Source organism: Callorhinchus milii, unplaced genomic scaffold (assembly GCF_018977255.1).
Source record: "Callorhinchus milii isolate IMCB2004 unplaced genomic scaffold, IMCB_Cmil_1.0 Scaffold31, whole genome shotgun sequence".
In the NCBI taxonomy this organism is placed as follows: Eukaryota; Metazoa; Chordata; class Chondrichthyes; order Chimaeriformes; family Callorhinchidae; genus Callorhinchus; species Callorhinchus milii.
The window spans coordinates 20,373-40,892 of record NW_024704772.1 but is presented as its reverse complement, the minus strand read 5'-3'; the positions used below and the strand labels follow the sequence as shown (position 1 = coordinate 40,892).

At 45.3% G+C, this 20,520-nt stretch overlaps 1 protein-coding gene across 1 annotated transcript in view; it reads left to right on the top strand.

The window, feature by feature from the left end:
* The window catches only part of triobpb (TRIO and F-actin binding protein b), a 32,833-nt gene extending 12,694 nt beyond the window's left edge, over positions 1-20,139 (top strand). The window contains exons 9-22 of the mRNA XM_042345073.1: positions 4,454-4,510; positions 5,073-5,141; positions 5,817-5,906; positions 6,423-6,532; positions 7,799-7,837; positions 9,187-9,748; positions 11,222-11,371; positions 11,638-11,785; positions 12,874-12,979; positions 13,710-13,869; positions 14,014-14,133; positions 15,582-15,668; positions 15,759-15,922; positions 19,627-20,139. Of these exons, the coding sequence (XP_042201007.1) occupies positions 4,454-4,510; positions 5,073-5,141; positions 5,817-5,906; positions 6,423-6,532; positions 7,799-7,837; positions 9,187-9,748; positions 11,222-11,371; positions 11,638-11,785; positions 12,874-12,979; positions 13,710-13,869; positions 14,014-14,133; positions 15,582-15,668; positions 15,759-15,920 (1,860 nt within the window). The 3' untranslated portion in view covers positions 15,921-15,922; positions 19,627-20,139. The remainder of the gene's footprint in view (positions 1-4,453; positions 4,511-5,072; positions 5,142-5,816; positions 5,907-6,422; positions 6,533-7,798; positions 7,838-9,186; positions 9,749-11,221; positions 11,372-11,637; positions 11,786-12,873; positions 12,980-13,709; positions 13,870-14,013; positions 14,134-15,581; positions 15,669-15,758; positions 15,923-19,626) is intronic.
* The last annotated feature ends 381 nt before the right edge of the window (positions 20,140-20,520 follow it).

Genomic DNA, 20,520 nt, shown 5'->3' with positions numbered 1-20,520 from the left:
AACTTGCAGTAACATTAATATCAGGCAGTTCGGGGAAGGCAGAGGCTTGGATGAAGAATCAGTGCATTATACAGAGAAATTGGAAATTAATAATCTTAGCATTTGGTCTCGCGCCTGTAAAGCAGCAACGTCCAAGCAAGTAGGCAAATGTCAAACCCAATTTTGCGCACAGCAAAGACCTGCAGTTAACATAAATTGAGTGTCCAATTTCTATTGAAAACATTGTTCACTGAATATCGGGGGAGATTCTCTCAGCTGTAACAGATGGAAACAGACCATTTGTTTATACTCAACATGTATCTCTGGGATGTTACCCCACGTAAAAGGCGCAATATAAATTCAAGTTGTTGTTTTCGTTTCCACCCCTTCTCTCACACACCTCTCTATTCCGTCTCCCTCGTGTCCACCTGAACCAGCAAACATGATCTGGGATTAATTGGTTATTTTAAAGGAAGGAACACGTGATTTTACAGGAGCTTCTACTTCTTGAGCAAGTTGAAAACAACAACAACTTATTTACATTGAGCTCCTCACTGGGGATGGAGCTGAAATCAACCCAAACATTCATTGTTGTTGTTGTCCTTCCCTCTCCTTGCCATCTCCAGCATCACTCTCATACCCACACCCTTTGCTTCTGCAGCTCTGATCTCCAATATATAATGATCCTGGTATTTGCCACATTGGCTTATCACAGCATTGCAATGTCTCAAAGTGCTTCACAAAATACCTTGTGAAGTAGTGTCACTATTTAGTGGTGGTAACTCACTCTCTCGGCCCCACAGTCAGTGGCTGAAGTTTCACTCTGGAACTTTCACGCCAAATCCGGTCACCTCTCACCTCCTCTCCAGGCTTTCAAAACGTTTGAAACACTGATCTCTCTGAAACTCTTCACACTTTGGGCAAATCAGCTGCTGTGTTTGACCTGCGAGCATTCACCTTTTTTTCTATATTTAATTTTAAAATCTTTTGAGAAGTTTGTTTTTTAGAGTTAATGTTGCTGCTCGTGTTTCGCATGTATGAAAAGCTTCTATATTCAACAATACTGTGGAGAAAGGGAGTGTGTGAGAGAGAGAGAGAGAGAGAGAGTTGGTCAGGCATACAGTGGGGAAATTAGGAGCGTCAGACTTGACATAAATCCTGACTGTCGCAATGACTAGGGGAGCTTGTGGCTGGCTGCAGACGGGGAGGGAGCTGAAATCCAACATTCCCAGAGATAAGTGTGAACTTTGCCTTGGAACACTGGAGGAAGAGGAGGGGGAGGGAGTTACACAGCGAAGGTTTGATTCTCATACACAAGCTCTTGTCTCGGGCCGGCCTGTGGGTGTGCCAGGGGGGATACAGCTGTGTCTTTCTGAGCAGCTAAGCCCTGACCTCAGCCCTGCACACACACTGCCACGGTGAGTGCCTGCAGCAACATGGGAATATTTCAGGAGGTGCTGTGATGTGGGATTGTTTTCGGTGTTTAACAACAACAACAACAACAAGATTCCATTTATAGAGCGCCTTTCACGTCAGGAGGACGTCCCAAGGCGCTGCACAGTTGGGTCATGACCCGAGCAGGGGGAAATGGTCAGGGTGAGGGGAGGGAAGGGAGGGAGAGGAGGGGGAAATGGTCAGGGTGAGGGAGGGAGGGAGCGAGGAGGAGGAAGAGAGTCGAGAGGGGAGCTGAAGGCACGGTCAAAGAGAAAGGTTTTGAGACCGGCCTTGAAGGAGGAAAGGGAGGAAGCAAGGCGAAGGCACTGGGGGATGGAGTTCCAGAGCCTCGGGGCTGAGAGGCTGAAGGCCCGACCACCGATAGTAGGGCGGTTGGGGCGGGGGACGTGGAGCAGACCGGAGCCAGAGGAACGGAGGGTACGGGCAGGTAGGTAGGGGGATAGTAGGTTGGAGAGGTAGGAGGGAGCAAGGCCGTGAATGGCCTTGTAGGTGAGGATGAGGATCTTGAAATCCGTGTCCTGGTCAAAGAGAGGGTTTACTGGAATCCGAGAGGATATCGGGAAGTGTCCCTGTGGTTGTTCCCAGCTTCCGGAAGTTGTCAGGCCATGGCCGGGGAAGCGGTGAAGCAGTGCCAGACTCTGATCCCCGGTTTGTTTTGGTGACGTGAAGGTCCAGATGTTTATTGGTTGAGAATATTTCAAATCTTTGTTGTGTGATGGGAGTGAGGCCGGAACCCAAGTCACTGTCCAGGGTCGCCGACCATTAATTGTTTCCTCACTCATTTAAACCCCTGATTTCTGCTTGTAGGAACTTGGTACCTAATAATAATCACAATTGTTTAGGGTTAGGGTCAGGGTTAGGGTCAGGCGGGCACTGCTGCCAGGCTGCCTCTCTCACTCAGCTGATGGCGTTGAGTGAGGTTAGGCTGCTCATACCCTTGTGGAGTCCTGTAGTTCAGTGGTTTGAGCCCTCGCCTCGCAAGTGAGAGACCTGGGTTCAATTTATGGGCAGGGCAATTGGCTATCGCGTTTCGCTCACAAAATATATAGTCACTACACTTTACAGTATTGTGTGAAGCGCATTGAAGACGTGATAAGGTGCTGTACAACAACAACAACTTGCACTTATTTAGCGCTCTCCACGCAGGGTAGAGTCTCAGGGCGCTTAACAGTGGAGGAGCCTGACTCCGAGCTGGTGAGCACAGTGGAAGAGGAAGGTTTTCAGGTGGGACTTGAAAGAGGGGGTAAGGCAGAGGGATTGAGGGTGAGTATTCCAGAGTTTCGGGGCGTAGTAGCTGAAGCACAAGCTCTGATGGTGGGGCGGAGGGTGCGAGGGACAAGCAGGTGCCAGTCGAGTAGAGGCGCTGACCTGGTGGTGGATTGTGGAGTGAAGAGGCCGGAGAGGGAGGGAGGTGCCAGGGAGTGAAGGGATTTGAACACGAGAGTGAGAAGATGTTGAAGTCGATTCATTGGGTGATGAGGAGCCAGTGGAGCCTGGGCCAGAGCCGGTGAGATGTGGGGATTGAGTTTGGTTGGGGTCAGTATGTGGGCGGCAGAGGGTGAATGAGCTGATTTTGTGAACGGTGGAGCTGGGGAGACCGGCGAGGAGGGGGTTGGAGTAATCCAGGCGGGAGGTGACAAACACATGCACGGCTGCTTTTGGGGTCGGAATCGGGTAATGTGGTGGAGGTGGAGGAAGGAGGTCCTGGTCAGGGACCGGATGTGGGTCAGGAAGGACAGCTGGGGGTCGATCTGGGGGATATATGAAATGCAAGGATTATTTTTTATTATAAGGATTATTATTATATGGATTGGGTCATGGTAATAACACAAGCCAATCTCAACAGCATTACTTTCACTCAAGGAGTAATTGATGTAAACAGAAATTACATTTGATCTTAGAGATGGCAGTGACACTTTTGCCTCCCCAACCCCCCCCCCCTCTCTCTGTCTTGCTTCCTCTCGCTCTCAGATTGTATAACGCATTGCTGTTCAGTCTGTGGTTGACCCCCCCCCCCCCCCAATCGCCATGATGATCTTCTGTCCGTTGTCACCAGCTTTGATGTTCGTGGCTTCTTGCTGTGAGATTCCTATTTAGTGTCTTGCTTTATCTTGAAAAAGCAGCAGCGGGTGACTTTGTGTCTATAACAAGTGAAGAAAAGTAAACAGACCACGAGGGCCAAATGATCCCATTGTTTCTGAAAGCCTGACCTGTAGGTGTGGTGCACACACGTTTGTCTCACTGTTAAACATTAACTGAAACATGTTTTGTCGAGCGAGGTTGGAAGTCAAATAATTGAAGTGCACAAAGCAGAGGGTTCTCTCCAGGAAATGTTGAACCCGTGCAGTTGCCAGCGGTGGCCAGGCTGTGGCCTGCTGAACATTTGCGCTCGTCTCGGTGACTGTTTTAAATCAATATTTTGTTTCCATTTTTCTCTTGATTGTATATTCCTTGTTTTGTGGCATAAATCAAGAAAGATTAAAAAACACACAATGTTTAGGGGCTGCATCCGGCCCGCGGGCCACAGATTGGCCAACAATATCTAGGCTGATTCTCACTCAGGATTGTCAGAAGTGCTGTCCTTCAGCTGGGATGTTAAACAGAGGTTCCTGCCGGTCAGGTCAGATGATGTTAGTTAAAGGTCCCGTGGCCGTATTGAAGTATATAACAGAGGTTTTCCTGATGTCTTGGCTCACAATCCTCTAGATACAATTGATTGTTCATTGATTGTGTGTGAGCAGCTTTGCTGCAGGGAGACAGTATATAGTTTGGGACATGACATGTCAAGCGACTGCCAGGGCCAGGATGCTGGAAGGCGAACGAGATGGATCTTTGGCTTCTTTCGCTAGCAAATTCTTATGTTCTTACTGTGCACATAATGGCTGCCATATTTGTTTGTAGTTACTGTTTGGTGTCATAAACGGAACAAATCTCAAAAATGGCAAATAGTAATTTTTGGAGTAACAAAATTGCCTTTTTATTCAGTAAGCTAAATTTTCTCTCTTATTTCTACCTTCAGCCGGATCTTCTGAATTTCAAGAAGGGTTGGATGTCGCTGCTGGATGGACGCAATGAGGTAAAGACAATTGGTTCCTCAAATGACTTACACTCGCATATAAAATAACTTCACACAACAATTAATGAGTGACAAGGCAGGAGATGTGTGGAGCACTGACAGATATACTGAGGGAGTTGATCACTGGGGAGGTTCCACAGACTGAAAGCAAGACCAATGTTCTAACCCCAACCTTCCCAAATATCTTGGTCTGGATCCCTCTTTCACAGCTTTCAAAACTCTCATAAAAGCCTCTGTTTAGCTCTGGTCTCTGTCTCCCGGCACCTCGCCGTGCCTCACACTGTCTGGAAAGCACTTTGACACGTTATGTGAAAGCTGCAACATATAAACAAATTTGTGCATTTGATGTTGTCGTACGTTGTTGAAACGTCTCAAAGCACTTTGCAGGATTTACTGTGAATCCGTAATTCACAGTGTCTGTAGGTAAACTGCAACGCAATCCTGTGCGAAGGGCACCATATAAATGCATGCTGTTGTCGTTATAAAGTGCAGGTGGTTAATTTTGCTGCTGTTCTTCAGGTGTGGTTGTGAATTCAGCTGATTTTTTTCCCCCTTTATTCAGTGGAAGAAACACTGGTTCGTCCTCACCGACTCCAGTCTCCGATATTACAGGGACTCCACAGCCGAAGAGGTAAACACACTGACAAACTGTCTGTTACAGTCCAATTAATTATTATTATTATTGTAGTCTGATCCTTCATCTTATGGGATTCAGGCCCCAAACGTCACACGAGTTTTTGATGCCCATCAAAGAAACAATGTTGCACAGAAACGTTAGCACAGGACGAGGCATTTTTGCTCATCATATTTGACGTGTATTTTCACTCTTTTTACTAATCCCATTTCCTAGCTCGTTCCTCATATCTTTGAGGCCAACAACTTGCATTTATATAATTCCCTTCACACCGGACGGCGTCTTGGGGACCACAGGAAAGCCGAGGGCAGACGGTTCATCCAGTGGGAGATTGTTTGGGGACTGGTTCCTGGGATGCGGGGTTTGTGGCAGAGAATTCCACTGCGATGGGATCCATTCACCACATCACCAACAAACCACAGCGGAGTTTGTGGTGTTAGACGTGAAATGTGTCCACAACTGGCACAAGTCTTGCTTGCCTGTTCCAAATGTTTGTTTTCCATTTCTTTTTACCCCTCTCCCCCCCCCCGCACACAATCTGATTCACATTTTACCTAATGGTGGTTACAGATTTGTGCTGTGATCCTGTGACAAAGGGAAAGGTCTTTGTCGTGACCCCAGTGTTGCAGGACAGTGTGTGGAGTGAGTATAAGTAACTCTGTTCCTCCCCAGGCTGACGACCTCGATGGTGAAATTGACTTAAGATCCTGCAACGATGTGACAGAGTTCCAGGTGCAACGTAATTATGGCTTCCAGATCCTGGTGAGTGTCTGTCATTGCCTCCTGGTGTAGATAGATGGCTAACAGCAACAACAAACTACATTTATAGTTTCACCTCTTGAGAACATCCAAAGGCACTGACGTGTAACAGATACCACGAGGAGACACTTTGCTCACAAGGAAATAGAAACTCTCAACACAGGAACAGCATTCTGGCTTTTCCTATTTGACCTGATTGTCACTCACTTTCCCAGCTCCATCCTCACGTCCCTCAATGTTTTTATCGTTTGTCCAATTCCTTTCTGAACAATTCCATTCACCGGCCTCAGTGGCCATTTGCAATGAATTCAGCTCAAACAACCTTCCTTTGTCTCCCTGCTTCATGTCTAGGATTGTTTTTCCTTTGGGATTGTACAACTTTTAAAACATTGATGACATTTTCAGAACTTTGACAATATTTGACAATCTGGGATGGTGCAGCCCGCAGTCTGGGGAATACTTGGTGTTTATTGATTACATGTAACACAGCGTGGCCTATCGTACACTTTTCTTTTTTAGACCAAAGAGGCTAATTACACACTGTCAGCTATGACGTCCGGGATTCGGAGGAACTGGATTGAAGCTCTTCGTAAAACAGTCCGACCCACAACTGCCCCCGATGTTACTAAGTAAGTTGTTAAATGCAGACTTTGGTCGATTGGTTCAGGTCCTACCTTTCACATCGCCTCCACTTCGTCGTGGCAAACGGCTTTTCCTCCAGCCCCCGCACAGTCTTGTGCGGTGTTCCTCAGGGCTCTGTCCTCGGTCCCCTCCTCCTCACCCTCTACATGCTCCCCCTTGGTATCATCTGCAGACATGGGGTAAATTTCCACATGTATGCGGATGACACCCAACTCTACCTCTCTGCCTCCACCCTCAACTCCAGGACTACTGGCGTCCTGACCGACTGCCTGTCCGACATCAAGTCCTGGACGAGGGGCAACTTTCTCCAACTCAACGTCAGCAAGACCAAAGCCTTCCTGATTGGCTTGCGCCAGCGCCTCCGCACCTCAGGTGCAGGCAGCATCAGCCTCCACGGCTGCACATTCATCCTCACTGAGCCAATCAGGAACCTGGGGGTCTTGTTTTGACTCTGAACTGTCCTTTCTACCCCACATCTGCGCCATGACTGGCACTGCCTACCACCACCTCCGCAATATTGCCAGACTCCGCCTCTGCCTCACCCCTCATGGTGCCCAAACCCTCACCCACGCATTCGTCACCTCTAGGCTTGATTGTGGGAACTCCCTCCTCATCAGCCTTCCCAAACTCCTCCCTTCACAAGCTGCAGATCATCCAAAACTCTGCAGTTTGTGTACTCTCGCGCACCATCACTCCCACCCTCTCCAACTCCACTGGCTCCCCATCCCCCAGAGGATCGAGTTCAAGATCCTTGTCCTCACCTTTAAGGCCATACATATACACACACATACATGTACATATATACATACACACACGCACACACCCATACACAGATATACCCATATACAGATACATACATACCCACACACACACATTTACACACACACACACATAAACACACACACACGTACACATATTCATACACACACGTGCACACACACAGACACATGCACACACATAGACACACGCGCACACACAGACATACATATGTATATATACACACACACACTCCTAATTGCTATTCGAGGCCTGAAATTCTATCCAACCTTAGCTGAGAGATTGTTCTGTTTTTAAAATTCACGAAGCAAATTTGTTTAAAATTCTTAAATTCAGTTTTCATTTCAAACCTGTTTTTTTTTAGATAAAACTGCAGAAAAATAACTCCCAAATCCAGACTTTAATACAATATAATTTAATATAATCTATACGCTGGAGCTTTGAGTAGACCTGACACACTTTGTTTGTTCCCTCAGGAGGAGCATGTGGATGAAAACACCAACTTCAAAACCCCGGTTAGTTTAACTTTGTCTCTTTTTAATGATCAATACAACAACACATCGACCCTCACGCAGGTTAGCGTCCCAGAGAGCTTGACAATGGGCGGAGTACGATGCTGAGCTGGGGGGAAATGGGAGGTGGTCGGTCAAATAGGAAGGACTTCAGGTGTGACCTGAAGATGGGGAAGGAAGCAGCAAGACGGAGGTTTAGAGGTAGAATGTTCCAGAGTTTCGGGGCTTAGTGGCAAAAAACGCACACACACATGCGCACACACACTCACACACACACACACTATCTCGCTGACCGTGGAGAATGTAGCCACCGAGTGGGATCTGCAAAGAAATGGTTCAGTTCCTGATTCAGCCACCGCTTCCTCCACAAACAGGATAGAAATAAATGTGTCCCAACACTGACCCTTGCCTTTATCTAAGTTACTTTTCCCACTGCTTATCGCCACGCCATCACCTCCTCTTCCCCCAGCCCCGCCAAAGCCCCCCTCCCTCCCTCCCCCCGCACCCCCCATGATTCTCTGCACTGAGACCCATATTGCATCTGTTGTACCCTGTGAGATCATTTTGTCTTAGACTTTAAGATAGTTCAGAACTGTGAAAAATCCTTATATTTTGAAGCTTTTTAAGAGCTGCAGTAAATTGACTTCAAATGAACAATTGTCCACAAATCTGCACAATCTTAAATTCTAAGACAAAATAGTTTTACAGGATAACATTAGAGTTAGGGTTACATTAGGGTTAGGGTTACATTAGGTAGAATTTCTGCAAAGAAATGGTTCAGTTCCTGATTCAGCCACCGCTTCCTCCACAAACAGGATAGAAATAACCGCTGACCGTGGAGAATGTAGCCACCGAGTGGGATCTGCAAAGAAATGGTTCAGTTCCTGATTCAGCCACCGCTTCCTCCACAAACAGGATAGAAATAAATGTGTCCCAACACTGACCCTTGCCTTTATCTAAGTTACTTTTCCCACTGCTTATCGCCACGCCATCACCTCCTCTTCCCCCCAGCCCCGCCAAAGCCCCCCTCCCTCCCTCCCCCCGCACCCCCCATGATTCTCTGCACTGAGACCCATATTGCATCTGTTGTACCCTGTGAGATCATTTTGTCTTAGACTTTAAGATAGTTCAGAACTGTGAAAAATCCTTATATTTTGAAGCTTTTTAAGAGCTGCAGTAAATTGACTTCAAATGAACAATTGTCCACAAATCTGCACAATCTTAAATTCTAAGACAAAATAGTTTTACAGGATAACATTAGAGTTAGGGTTACATTAGGGTTAGGGTTACATTAGGTAGAATTTCCAGCTTCTAATCTGCAGTTTTAAATGGATTGTCTTTAAAAATTTCAGCTTAACAGACAACAATAAGGAAAACTCATTCCCGGAAACTGTGACTAAACGGAATGCGTTGAAACAAGAGCCGGTCACCGCAGACCGCTGGAAATTGGAGATTGAGCGGAATCTCCGCTCAGAAGAACAACAGAGACAGCAACAGCCGCCAGCCTTGACCTGTGTGGAACTGGAGCCCATAGACCACCGTGTGGCCATCGAGCCTGTGTACGGCAGAGAGATCCCGGGAGGGAAGATGGCCGATTCCCGAAATGAGTGCTACAAAGCCAGTGAGCCCGGGCCAGAACATGCCCAGAGGACAGAGGAGCCGAGGAGGTGGTTTGAGTCGAGTTTGGGACTGTCACAACCTGAGGAACCTGGGGCCGACACAACCAGAAAGCCAATGGGAAAGGTTCTCGTCTCTTCCCGACCTCCCGAACATCTCCTCAAAGAGATTGAGACAAAGTGGTTGGAAATTGAGCGTCTTCCCCTCCGAGATCACAAGCAAGTGCCTCTGCCTTTCACCTCCAGCCCGAGCCCGAGCGACAACAACTTAGAGCTGACAGAGCAGCTGAGGAATGAGGTGGGCGACTCCTGCTGTGTGTGGCTAACACCAGCTTGTGTGAAAATGCTTGTCTGTGTTAATTAATAGAAATGTTTTCCATTTACTCTTCCCCCACCTCCCCCCCAACCATGTGGGCTTTAACCCCAAGGCCAACAATCCCCCAATTAAATAAATCCTTCACATCATAGCTGTTCGTGGGACATTGCTGTGCACAAATTGTCTGTCATATTCACCAACAAAATACCCTATGTCACGACATCTTATATTGAATTCCGTGAGGTGCTTTGACACATTCCCCTGGTGTGAAAGGTGTCGTGTAAAGATGACCCAGAGCCAAGTTGATTCCGGTGTCACCACAGTTGTGAGAGCTCCCACTGGCCGGCCGTCCCCAATGATCCTCTCAGGGCTGAGCACAGACATCACCAGCGTCCTTTCATGTCTGTCTTGTGGACTTTTGCTCTCTGTTATCGCAGCTTGTATTCCCTCCTGATCCAAAATTACCTTAGATTCTAATGAATTGACTTGTGGAACGACAGTGTCCGGTACAGATTAGCTCCCAGCAGTCGATTATATAAATAACAACATTCACTTCATTTCTAATTTATTGTCTTTTGTAAAGTACTTTGAGGCATTTATTTTGACTGAAGGGTTTTCTTGCTCCAGTCTATCAGTACCCAGCTGAGGTGATCAGAGAGGGGGGGTAATATCTGTGCCTTTTATGTGTATGTTTTGTTTAATAATCTGTATTTTGAACATTTGAAGAATAATATTTTTGTCAAGGGGAATGGGATTGGAGTCAAACCCAGTGGGAAGGTTTCACAAAGAGTAAACACAATGACCTCCTTCCGTCCTGTAAACAGCAATTGGCTGCCGTGTTTTACCCACAAAATGAACAGTCGCTACACTTTACAGTGTGTCCTGTGAAGCGCTTTGAGACGTCTCGAAGACGTGATAAGGCCCTGTATCAAAACCAAGGATTCTTATTATTAGATTCTGTATTTTCTAATTAGGCAATCGCTAGCTTTTGCTCAGTGTCCACCTGTGAAAAGGAGAATTGTAATTGTTTTCTCTGCTGTCCACACTGATTACAGGCAGTTCCTACCTCGGCCAAATCCCCTTAAACATTTGCCAGAAACAATTGATGGAAGCATGAAGATAAACCAGAAAATCGCAAGAAATTTGCCTAGATTTAACACTTGTATAATAATTAATAATTCTTGCGTTTGCTGTCAAGTCTACTGACTATACTTGCAGACAAACAAAGTGATAAATTTGCTCACAGCAATGTCCCACAAACAGCCTGAAACAGAAGACCAACTTGGCAGGACTGTGAGGATAAATTTCCTTCTTTCCGAAGTTATTTTCAGTAGCGATTGTATCTCAGGCACCGCCAGAACCTCCAATAAGGAAGGTTGTGGCCCTGGGTCTAATACTGCAATGTCAGCCCCGACTGTGTGTCAGCTCAATCTCACCTTGTTTCTTACTTTTCAGATCTGTTCCCTGAATTTACAGCTCGATCGATCGCGGAGGGAATTGGAATCTTTTCGGGAGCAGAACAGCCGGCTCCAGGGACATTATCCGGATTATCACAAGTTATCCCGAGAGTCGGGGGTGAAGATTCCTCGGGGCTACATCTCCCAGGTAACGACACAGCTTCAGCCCTGGCTCAGGCTGTACCATCGCCAACAACCATTGCATTTATTTAGCGCGGTCCACGTGGGGTAGCGTCTCAGAGCTTAAAGTAACACCTCAATACGAGCGTCAGGTGAAGGAGAAAGAAAATCTCCTGCTCAAATGTCCATAAAATAATAACAATCCTACATGTGTTGTAGTGCTTTGCCATTGTAAGGTTAATTACATTTGTGACCCTGCAGTGAAGTGTGAAGTGACACAGATTTTCTCTGTAGGAAACTTGTGAGCGGGGTTTTGAGGAGATGGAGGCGTCTCATCGGAAGGCGATGGAGGAAGTTCAGCGACAGCACCACCGGGAGCTGGAGAAAGTGCGACGGGAGAAGGAAAAACTTCTGAGCGAAGAGACAGCAGCCACCGCCTCTGGTACGAGCAAAGCCCACGCTTATCCTCTCCCACAGACTGAGGCAAATGTCCAAAGGGACTGACCAGCCTTTGGTCTTCGGTGAAGGTCACATAGCACAGAAGGAGGCCATCGGCCCATCGTGTCTGTGCCGGCTCTTGAAAAGAGCTTCCAAATCAATCCCACTCCCCCGCTCTCTCACCATAGCCCTGCATTGTCATCCCCAAATATCTATATACTTCTCTCTTAAAAGCTGTTATTGAATTGGCTTCCACCACCTTTGAGACAATATTGAGATGTGAGTCGGGGGAAGTTACATTTAACGATGAGGTTAGTTAGGCTGGACACGCACTGTCTGTAGAGAAGGTAAGACGTGAATGAATGAATGATTTTATTTGCCAGTTTGTGGACCAGGACACCAGGAAAAACTCCCTTCCCCTTTCAAATAGTGTCTTTAACAGGACCTTTGTTTAACGTTTCATCTGAAGACACCTCCCAGCAATACAGCCTTCCTCCAGCACTAGAGTATCCGCCAATATTGTGAGCTCAAAGTCCTTTAGTGGTGAAAGCCCTGCCAAGTGAGCCAGGCTAACTGTTTATGCCTATCACTGGATCTGTGCCCTCGTTTCCTGCTTCCCTGATGTATCTTGAACCTCCGTACAGTACTGTCTGAGGTCTTTTAAGGACTGAAGAATTGGAGTTTATTATCTTGTTTTACTGTAGAAGTCTCTTCCAGGCTTGTCCATTCCTCTGTCATCAGACAGACAGAGGCTACATTATTGCATTGGCCTGTGAACCATTCGAGTAAGCGCAGTAATAAGGCATCGCTTCTATTAACTCCTCACAGCCTGAATTGTTCAATGCCAATTTAAATGTCATATAATGCAGAAAGATATTTATTTGCACACTGTTTGAAGGAAACCATCCAAATTAAGCTGTTTCATGATATGTGAACACAAGTAATACTTTATGAAATGCTGTGTCTAAGGCCCCAATAGAACGAGTTGCTGTCAGGCTCTATCAGCCCCTGGACACTCTGTTGTTGGAGCCATTTTGTAGAAGAACAGATTTGCCCAAACCCGAGGCTTTCCTCCTTTCTTTGTTCCGTCAGCCATCGAAGCCGTGAAGAAAGCACATCGCGTGGAGCTGGAGAAAGTGCAAAGGACAGAACACGTGGCAACCAACACAGACCTGGAGAGTGTGCGACAGCAATATCGGTGAGTGACTGGCTCAGGCTCCGCGGGAGTTGGTGGGGGCATGAGGAGCAGCAGGACCTGAAGATCTCCTGTCAGGAAGTTCTCAAACCCAGTAATGTGCAATCCCGTGTGCTCATTGCTGTGTGAAAGATGTGATTTGTTTTGCACTTTTCAGATTGTGGATAAATTGAGTGTCTGAGGCTTTTCCTGAGCTACAACACAACATTACATTTGTAAAGTGTCTTTCATGTCGGGAAGACGTCCCAAGACTCTGGTCTCTCTCCCGGTAAAGCTTTCACTGCCGTGGGTAAGGGGCTACCAGAGGAGAGAAAAACACTTGAAATGTTTCAGTAGATATGACCTCAGTGTAAATGGCCACTAGATGGAAGCAATTCTCTGTGACTACAGTAATTTTGTCAGATCTTGATCATCTCTGGCTTTGATGTTCCTGGCGCAGATGTGTGTGTTATTGTAAACTGTAGATTCTGGAATCTGGATTATGATTTTTTTGATTAACAATTTTTCTCTGGGTTGGACAGACTAACAAATGGCTCCTCCGCTGGCCAAGGCCAGGCCAGCTCCATATTAGGGGGACGGACATGTTTGACAATGGAATGTCAGGATCGAGTCAGGCTCAATTCAATGGTGCCAATGGAAATGCCTGAGCTCCTGCCTCTGTGGGGGATGCTCTGGGTCGTTGCCCTGCGTGAGGGATACTGGATAAATACTGTTGTTGTTGTTGTTGTTGTAGCTGTGATTTGGAGTTACTGCAGCGGGAGCTACAGGTGCTATCGGAGCAGTATTCCCAGAAATGCCTGGAGATCAGTGATCGGATGAAAGAGACAGAATTCCGGGAGAAGGAGCTGGCTCAAATCCAGCGAGAGAACCAGGAGCTGCTGAAACAAAACCAGGTAAAGCTGTGTTCACACTCGGCAGCAAATCCATCCTGAAATGTGTAACATTCCTAATCTTATCACCTAATGTTATGGTCAAAATATTGTTTAAAATCTTAGCAGAATGTATTAGTAACAATGATCTACGCATTCTCACTGCAGGAGCTGAACAGCCAACTGTCTGAGGAGCTGGGGCGGATCCGAGCTTTCGTGACCGGAAAACACAAGGATAACCTTGGAAATGTGCCCGTCGTGGGTGAAGGACACGTGTGTGAGCTGGAGGTGAGATGGGGAAAGGAGGGCGTGGATCATTCCTGGACATTCAGTGAAGACCATTTGTTATAAAAGGTGTTTTGGAAAAATGGGATCAACTATGAGGGGTTTTGATAAAGTGAATAGAAAGGAAGTATTTTCATCAGTCGGTGGATTCTCCTGGTGTCCTGGACAGCAATTTCCCAGATAAAAATGGATCATTCGTTCCATGACTATTTGTGGGATGTTGCTGGGTTAATATTGGCTGCCAAAACACACAATCACTGCACTTTACAATCCTGTAAATCCTATGAAACACTTTTTTGAGATGTCCTCCCGACATGAAAGGTGCTGTATCAATGCAAAGTTTATTATCTGCATTTCCATGCTGACATCTGTAGCTGGCCGGGGCAGAGAACAGTGAGGAGGGAAGTGGGCGATGCTGCAGGGACAGAGGGTCCCTGAGGATCCCCTGAGCAGTTGGAGATGGATCGTAATCTTCAAACTACTGTGTTCCTTGTGGCACATGTTAGGAACTTTTCTGTCGTGGACTTGTTTGCAAGAGGGTGAATAATAATCCTTGCATTAAATATAGCATCTTGGAGACGTCTCAAAGCGTTTCACAGAATATACTGTAAAGTGAATTGACAGCAGTGTCCCTCCCACAAACAGTCAGAAATTGAAGTGACCAATTTATTATTACTATTTTTTTGAAGGAATTATTATCCTGGAAAAGCGATCCGCCAATCGACTAACAACTGGGTTCCCACTTACTGCTCGGTGGAGTGAGAAAACTTGCGCAACGTTTCACCATGCCGGGAATTGAACCCCAGTTTCTCGCTTGCGAGGCGAGTGCTCTAACCACTGAGCTACAGTCCTCCCCTCGGGGCCTGTTTGGGTGCTGTACAACCTGTAAAGCTCTGTCAAACTTTGTGCTGAAATCACCAATGTTTAAATTGAGACGATACAACTGCCATTGTGGGATTTGTTAGTGCAATAACATTGGGATAGTGTCCCGGAGCGCATCACAGTGGCGGAGTCTTGACAACCAGCCAAGGGGAGAGGGAGGGGGAAGCGATCGTAAACATCAACAAAAAGGAAGGTCTTTAGGCAGATTTGAAGGTAGAAAGACGGCAAAGTGGAGGGATCGAGTTCCAGAGTTTGGGAGCATGGAGGTTGAAGGCACGGCCACCGATGGTGGAGTGGAGGGCACGAGGAACAATTAGGAGGCCGGAGGCAAGCAGTTCGTGGAGCGGGGGGGAAGCGGGGCGGAGAGTTAGGGAGGTGCGAGGGAGTGAAGTGATTTGAAAACGAGTGAGAGGGGATCTTGAAGTCGATCCGTTCGGTGATTGGGAGCCAGTGGAGCCTCGGGAGGATAATACAGTAACGTTCTGACTGCACTGTCTCAGTAGCTGGGAGTTATTCTGGGAGTTATTCTGGGAGGTGAACTATTAAAGGCCTGTTTATCTGATCCTCAGGTTGTCCTGCGGGTGAAGGAGAATGAAGTACAATATCTGAAGAAGGAGATTCAGTGCCTCAGGGATGAGCTGCAGGCTCTGCAGTGGGTAAGTGCAGTTTGCTGGGGGTTTGCAATACTGGTTGAAGGAGTGGAGACCTCAGGCTGTTGTACGTTATCGTTTGGCTTTTTTCTGCAGGATAAGAAATACGCCACGGATAGGTACAAAGACATTTATACAGAACTGAGTGTCATGAAGGTGCGGACTGAGCGGGAACTCTCTCAGCTGAAAGAACAGCTTGTGTTGGCGATGGCTGCTCTGGAGGAGAAAGAATCTGTACTAAACAGCGTTGAAAAATGAAGGTGTGTCCGGGTAGCTGTGAGCTGGCGCCATGGTGGGATTTGAAAGTATTGTAGACTGACAGCCCGTAACAGGCTAGGAAGGAAGTGTAAAGTCTTGCATTGTCCTCTGCAGGAGAAGACAACCCTAGGTTTGCTCTTCAGGTGGAAGTTAAAGATCCTCGGACATTGTTCTAACGCAGTCAACAATTCTCCAGATAAATTGATTGTTCACCAAATAGCTATTTGTTGTGCGTGTGATGCTTACCAATAAGTACAGTCATTACACTTGTTATTGTGATGAGGGGCATAATCAGGTGCCATAACAATGCCATTTTTTTTATCGCCTAACAAAAATGCAATGAAGCATTTTACAAAGTTAGATTATTTTGACATGATGTGAATATTGATTCCACTTATTTGCACCCAGTAAAATCACAACAAACAGCAACGGAATCAGGCGCCAAGTCATTGGAATTTTTGGATGAGAGAAAATAACTGTGAGGAAAACTCCCTTTTTCTAAATAAGCAAGAAAGGAAGGAATTCCCAGTAAATTACAGACAAACAGGATCTCATTTAATGACTCAAGAAGAAGGTTTAGTCATTTGTTTCTTTGATAAATATATTATACATTAGAATATACAGCACAGAAACAGGCCCTTTGGCCCAACTGGTCTATGCCGGTGTTTATGTTCCACATGAGCCTCCTCCTGCCCTTCTTCAACTAAGCCTTCAAGCCTAACATTCTATTCCTGTCTCCCTCATGTACCTCTCCAGCTTCCCCTTAAATACATCTGTGCTATTTGCCTCAACAACTCCTTGTGGTCGCATGTTCCACATTCCCCCTACTCTTTGTGTGAAGAAATAGCTTCTAACTTCCCTATTTGATCTATTTGTGACTATCTATTATTGATGGCCCTGGTTTTGGTCTCCCCCACAAGTGGAAACATCTTCCCTATGTCGACCCTATCAAAACCTTTCAGCATTTTAAAGACCTCTATCAGGTCACCCCTTACCCTCCTCTTTTCAAGAGAAAAGTCCCAGCATATTCAGCCTTTCCTGATATAACCTTTCCTTTGTGAATCTCCTTTGCACCCTCTCCAGGGCCTCTACATCCCTTCTATAATGTGGGGACCAGAACTGCACAGTATTCTAAGTGTGGTCTAACCAAGGTTCTATAGCAGTTAACCATAACTTCCCTGCTTTTCATTTCTATCCCTCTAGAAATGAACCCCAATGCCTGGTTTGCCTTTTTATGTCCTTATTAACCTGTGAATTGTGTATGTGTACCCCTAGATCCTTTTGGTCCTCTACCCCATTTAGCTTTTCATTTTACAGGATGTATGTGACTTTGTTATTCCTTCTACCAAAATGTACCACCTCACACTTTCGTACATTGAAATACATTTGGCATTTAAATGCCTACTCAGCAAGTTTATTAATGTCTTGCTGTAATGTGTTGCCGTCCTCCTCTGTAATAACTACTCCCCCCAATTTGGTGTCATCTACAAATTTTGAAATTGTACTGCTGATTCCCGAGTCCAAATCATTCATCATCATAATAATAATAATAATCCTTGCATTTGATATAGCGCTTTTCACGTCGGGAGGACGTCCCAAAGCACTTCACAGAACACACTGTAAAATGAATTGACTGTATATTTGTGGGCGAACGCGGCAGCCAATTGCGCACAGCAATGTCCCACAAACAGTCGTAGATTGAAAATGACCAATTTATTATTGTTTTTGGTTTTGGAGGGATTATTATTAGGTGTGTGGAGTAAGGAAACTTGCCCAAGGTTTCGCCTGGAATTGAACTCAGGTCTCTCGCTTGCAAAGCGAGTGCTCTAACCACTGAGCTACAGGATTCCACATGTATATTGTGAACAAAGTGGATCCCAAAATCGATCCTTGTGGAACACCACTGCCCACCCCCTGCCGGCCTGAGAAGCTACCCTTTACCCCTACTCTCTATTTGCTGTTTTGTAGCCAACTTGCTATCAATTCTGTTATTTCCCCCCTGACTCCACATGCTCTGACCTTATTCATTAGTCTATCATGTGGTACCTTATCAAACACCTTTTGGAAATTACATAAGCTTATCATGTCCATCCCTTAGTGGCCCTATTCTAATTTTTATTTTTTTATTTATATGTCTGTAGAATATTTTACTATTTCTTTTTGTATTCCTTGATAATTTAATTCCATAATTCCTCTTTGCTTTCCTAATTGTTTTATGACTATTTTCCTGACCTCTTTGTATTCTTTTTTGTCGTGCTCCCCTTGTTGTTTACGTACTTAGTGAACTCCTCTTTCCTGAGGCTCAACTTTGCCCTTATATCGTTAGTCATCCACGTTATCTCATTATTATTTAGCTTTGCTTGCTTTTTAGCAGAATATATTTCTCCTGTACTCTATTGATCACTGTTTTAAATGTTTCCCACTGCTGCTCTATCTCTTTGTTTGCTAATAATGTTTTCCAGTTTATTTTCCCAAGTTCCATTCTCATCCCTTCAAAATCAGCTGTTTTCCAATCTATTAACCTGGTCTTTGTCAGACTGATGTCCTTCTCAATCTTTATCTTAAACCTTATTGAGTTATGATCACTATTGTCTAGATGTTCCCCTACTCACACTTCTCTTATCTGCTCTGGTTCATTTCCCATTACTAAATCCAGCAGGGATTCCTCCCTTGTTGGACCTCTTACATACTGGGTAAGAAAGGAACCCTATACACATTGAAGGAACTCCATTCCCTTATCCCCTTGACCTTCCTTTTCTGGCCGATTTATCTGGGGGTAATTGAATTCCCCCATGATTATTACTCTATGTCTTTTACTAATTTCTCTAATTTGCTTGCACATTTCTTCCTCTAAGTCCCTTCCACTTTTAGGTGGTCTGTAGAGCACCCCTATTTGTGTGATTGATCCCTTATCTTTTATCTCTATCCATACAGATTCTGTTTCTATCTTACTGTTGGCTATGTCCCTTTTTTCTACTGCCATGATGTTATCCCTAATGAATCCAGCTACTCCACAGGCCTTTTTCCCATCTCTGTCCTTTCTAAATACAATATACCCTGCAATGTTTATTGCCGGTCCTGTTCTTTCTGTGGCCACGTTTCAGTAATCCCAATTTTATCTGGTTCCTCACTACGAGTTATTGCCTCCAGTTCTCCTGTTTTATTTTGGATGCTGTATATAGTGCTGTACAGACAGTTTAATTCATTATTATTAATTGTTCCTCTCATTTTATTTTTGACAGGTTTTTCACTCTTCTGTTCTATAAGTGTATTATAATTGTGTTCTCATTGTGAGCTGGGATTCACTTTTGCTTTGTTCCTTACCACTGTGATTTGATCCATTCCCTCTCGCCCTGTCAATAACAACAACTTGCATTTATATAGCGCCCTTCACGGGGGTTAGCATCCCGGAACACTTGGGGTTTGGGTAGAATCGGTGAGGAGGAAATCCACTTTTCTCAGCCAAATATATTTGTTAATGATTGTGCGAATTTGGGGCTGACACAATAATAATAATCCTGACATTTGTTTTTAGCGGCTTATCACGTCATCGAGACATCTCAATGCACTTCACAGTACTGTAAAGTGGTGTGACTGCATTTTGTGGGCGAATAATAGTATTCTATAATAATATTGTGCTGAATACTTAGCTGAATTTTTTTTGTGGAAGCAAAGTAAACATTTGTTTTTCCATGTTTTCCCTCAGTTTCTCTCACTTTCTCCGAGACCAAATTCTGCCTCCAGTGCAGAGAGAAGATTGTGGACCACCTCAATAGTGAGGAAACAGTGTCAAGACACTCCAGCCTCTCCTGTGTTTTTTATTGAATAACCATTCCCATGTGGATCACTGCTGTGAAAATAAAACTGAAATCATACGTATGGAGACACACACAGCATCGCTCACACACAGCAAACTCCCTGACCATTAGAGACTGGACCTAGATCTTACTCTGGTGGTTATGCTATAATCCCAAAATACAGCCTGACTGACTTGCTTTTAAAATGTTTTTTAAAAGTAAAGTTTATAAATGTTTATTACTGTAGAATAATCTTGAGTTGGTTTAGAGGACAAGGAGAAGCTGTAAGCCATGAGCATGTTTTGATAATTGTTGTTGTGTTTAATGGAGCCACTTGTAGAGATTCCATCTGCACAAGTATTTACAGTCATTGTAATTACCATTTGCATTGAGATGTGGATTATAAATCAGATTCAGTGAAATACTCTTCGTCTCCATCACTTCAGTTTGGGTTTATTCTGTTCTTACTCCTTAGAAACTTGTCCATGTTCACAGGATGCTGTCTGCTCCCCCTCATGCCCTCACAGTGTCAGCCTTCCCCCTACCCCCACAGTGTCAGCGTGCCCCCCACCAGCCCTACACCCCCACAGTGTCAGCCTGCCCCCCACCAGCCCCCACACAAACTACTCCAGTGGGAGTAGTTTATAGACCCCTAAACAGCAGTCACAGTATCTCTCAAGGTATAAAACAGGAAATTAGCGGAGCATGCAGTAAAGGAAAAACATTAATTGTGGGTGATTTTAATCTGCACTTAGATTGGGAAAAGTATGATAGAGGAAGAGTTTATAGAATATTAGGGATAA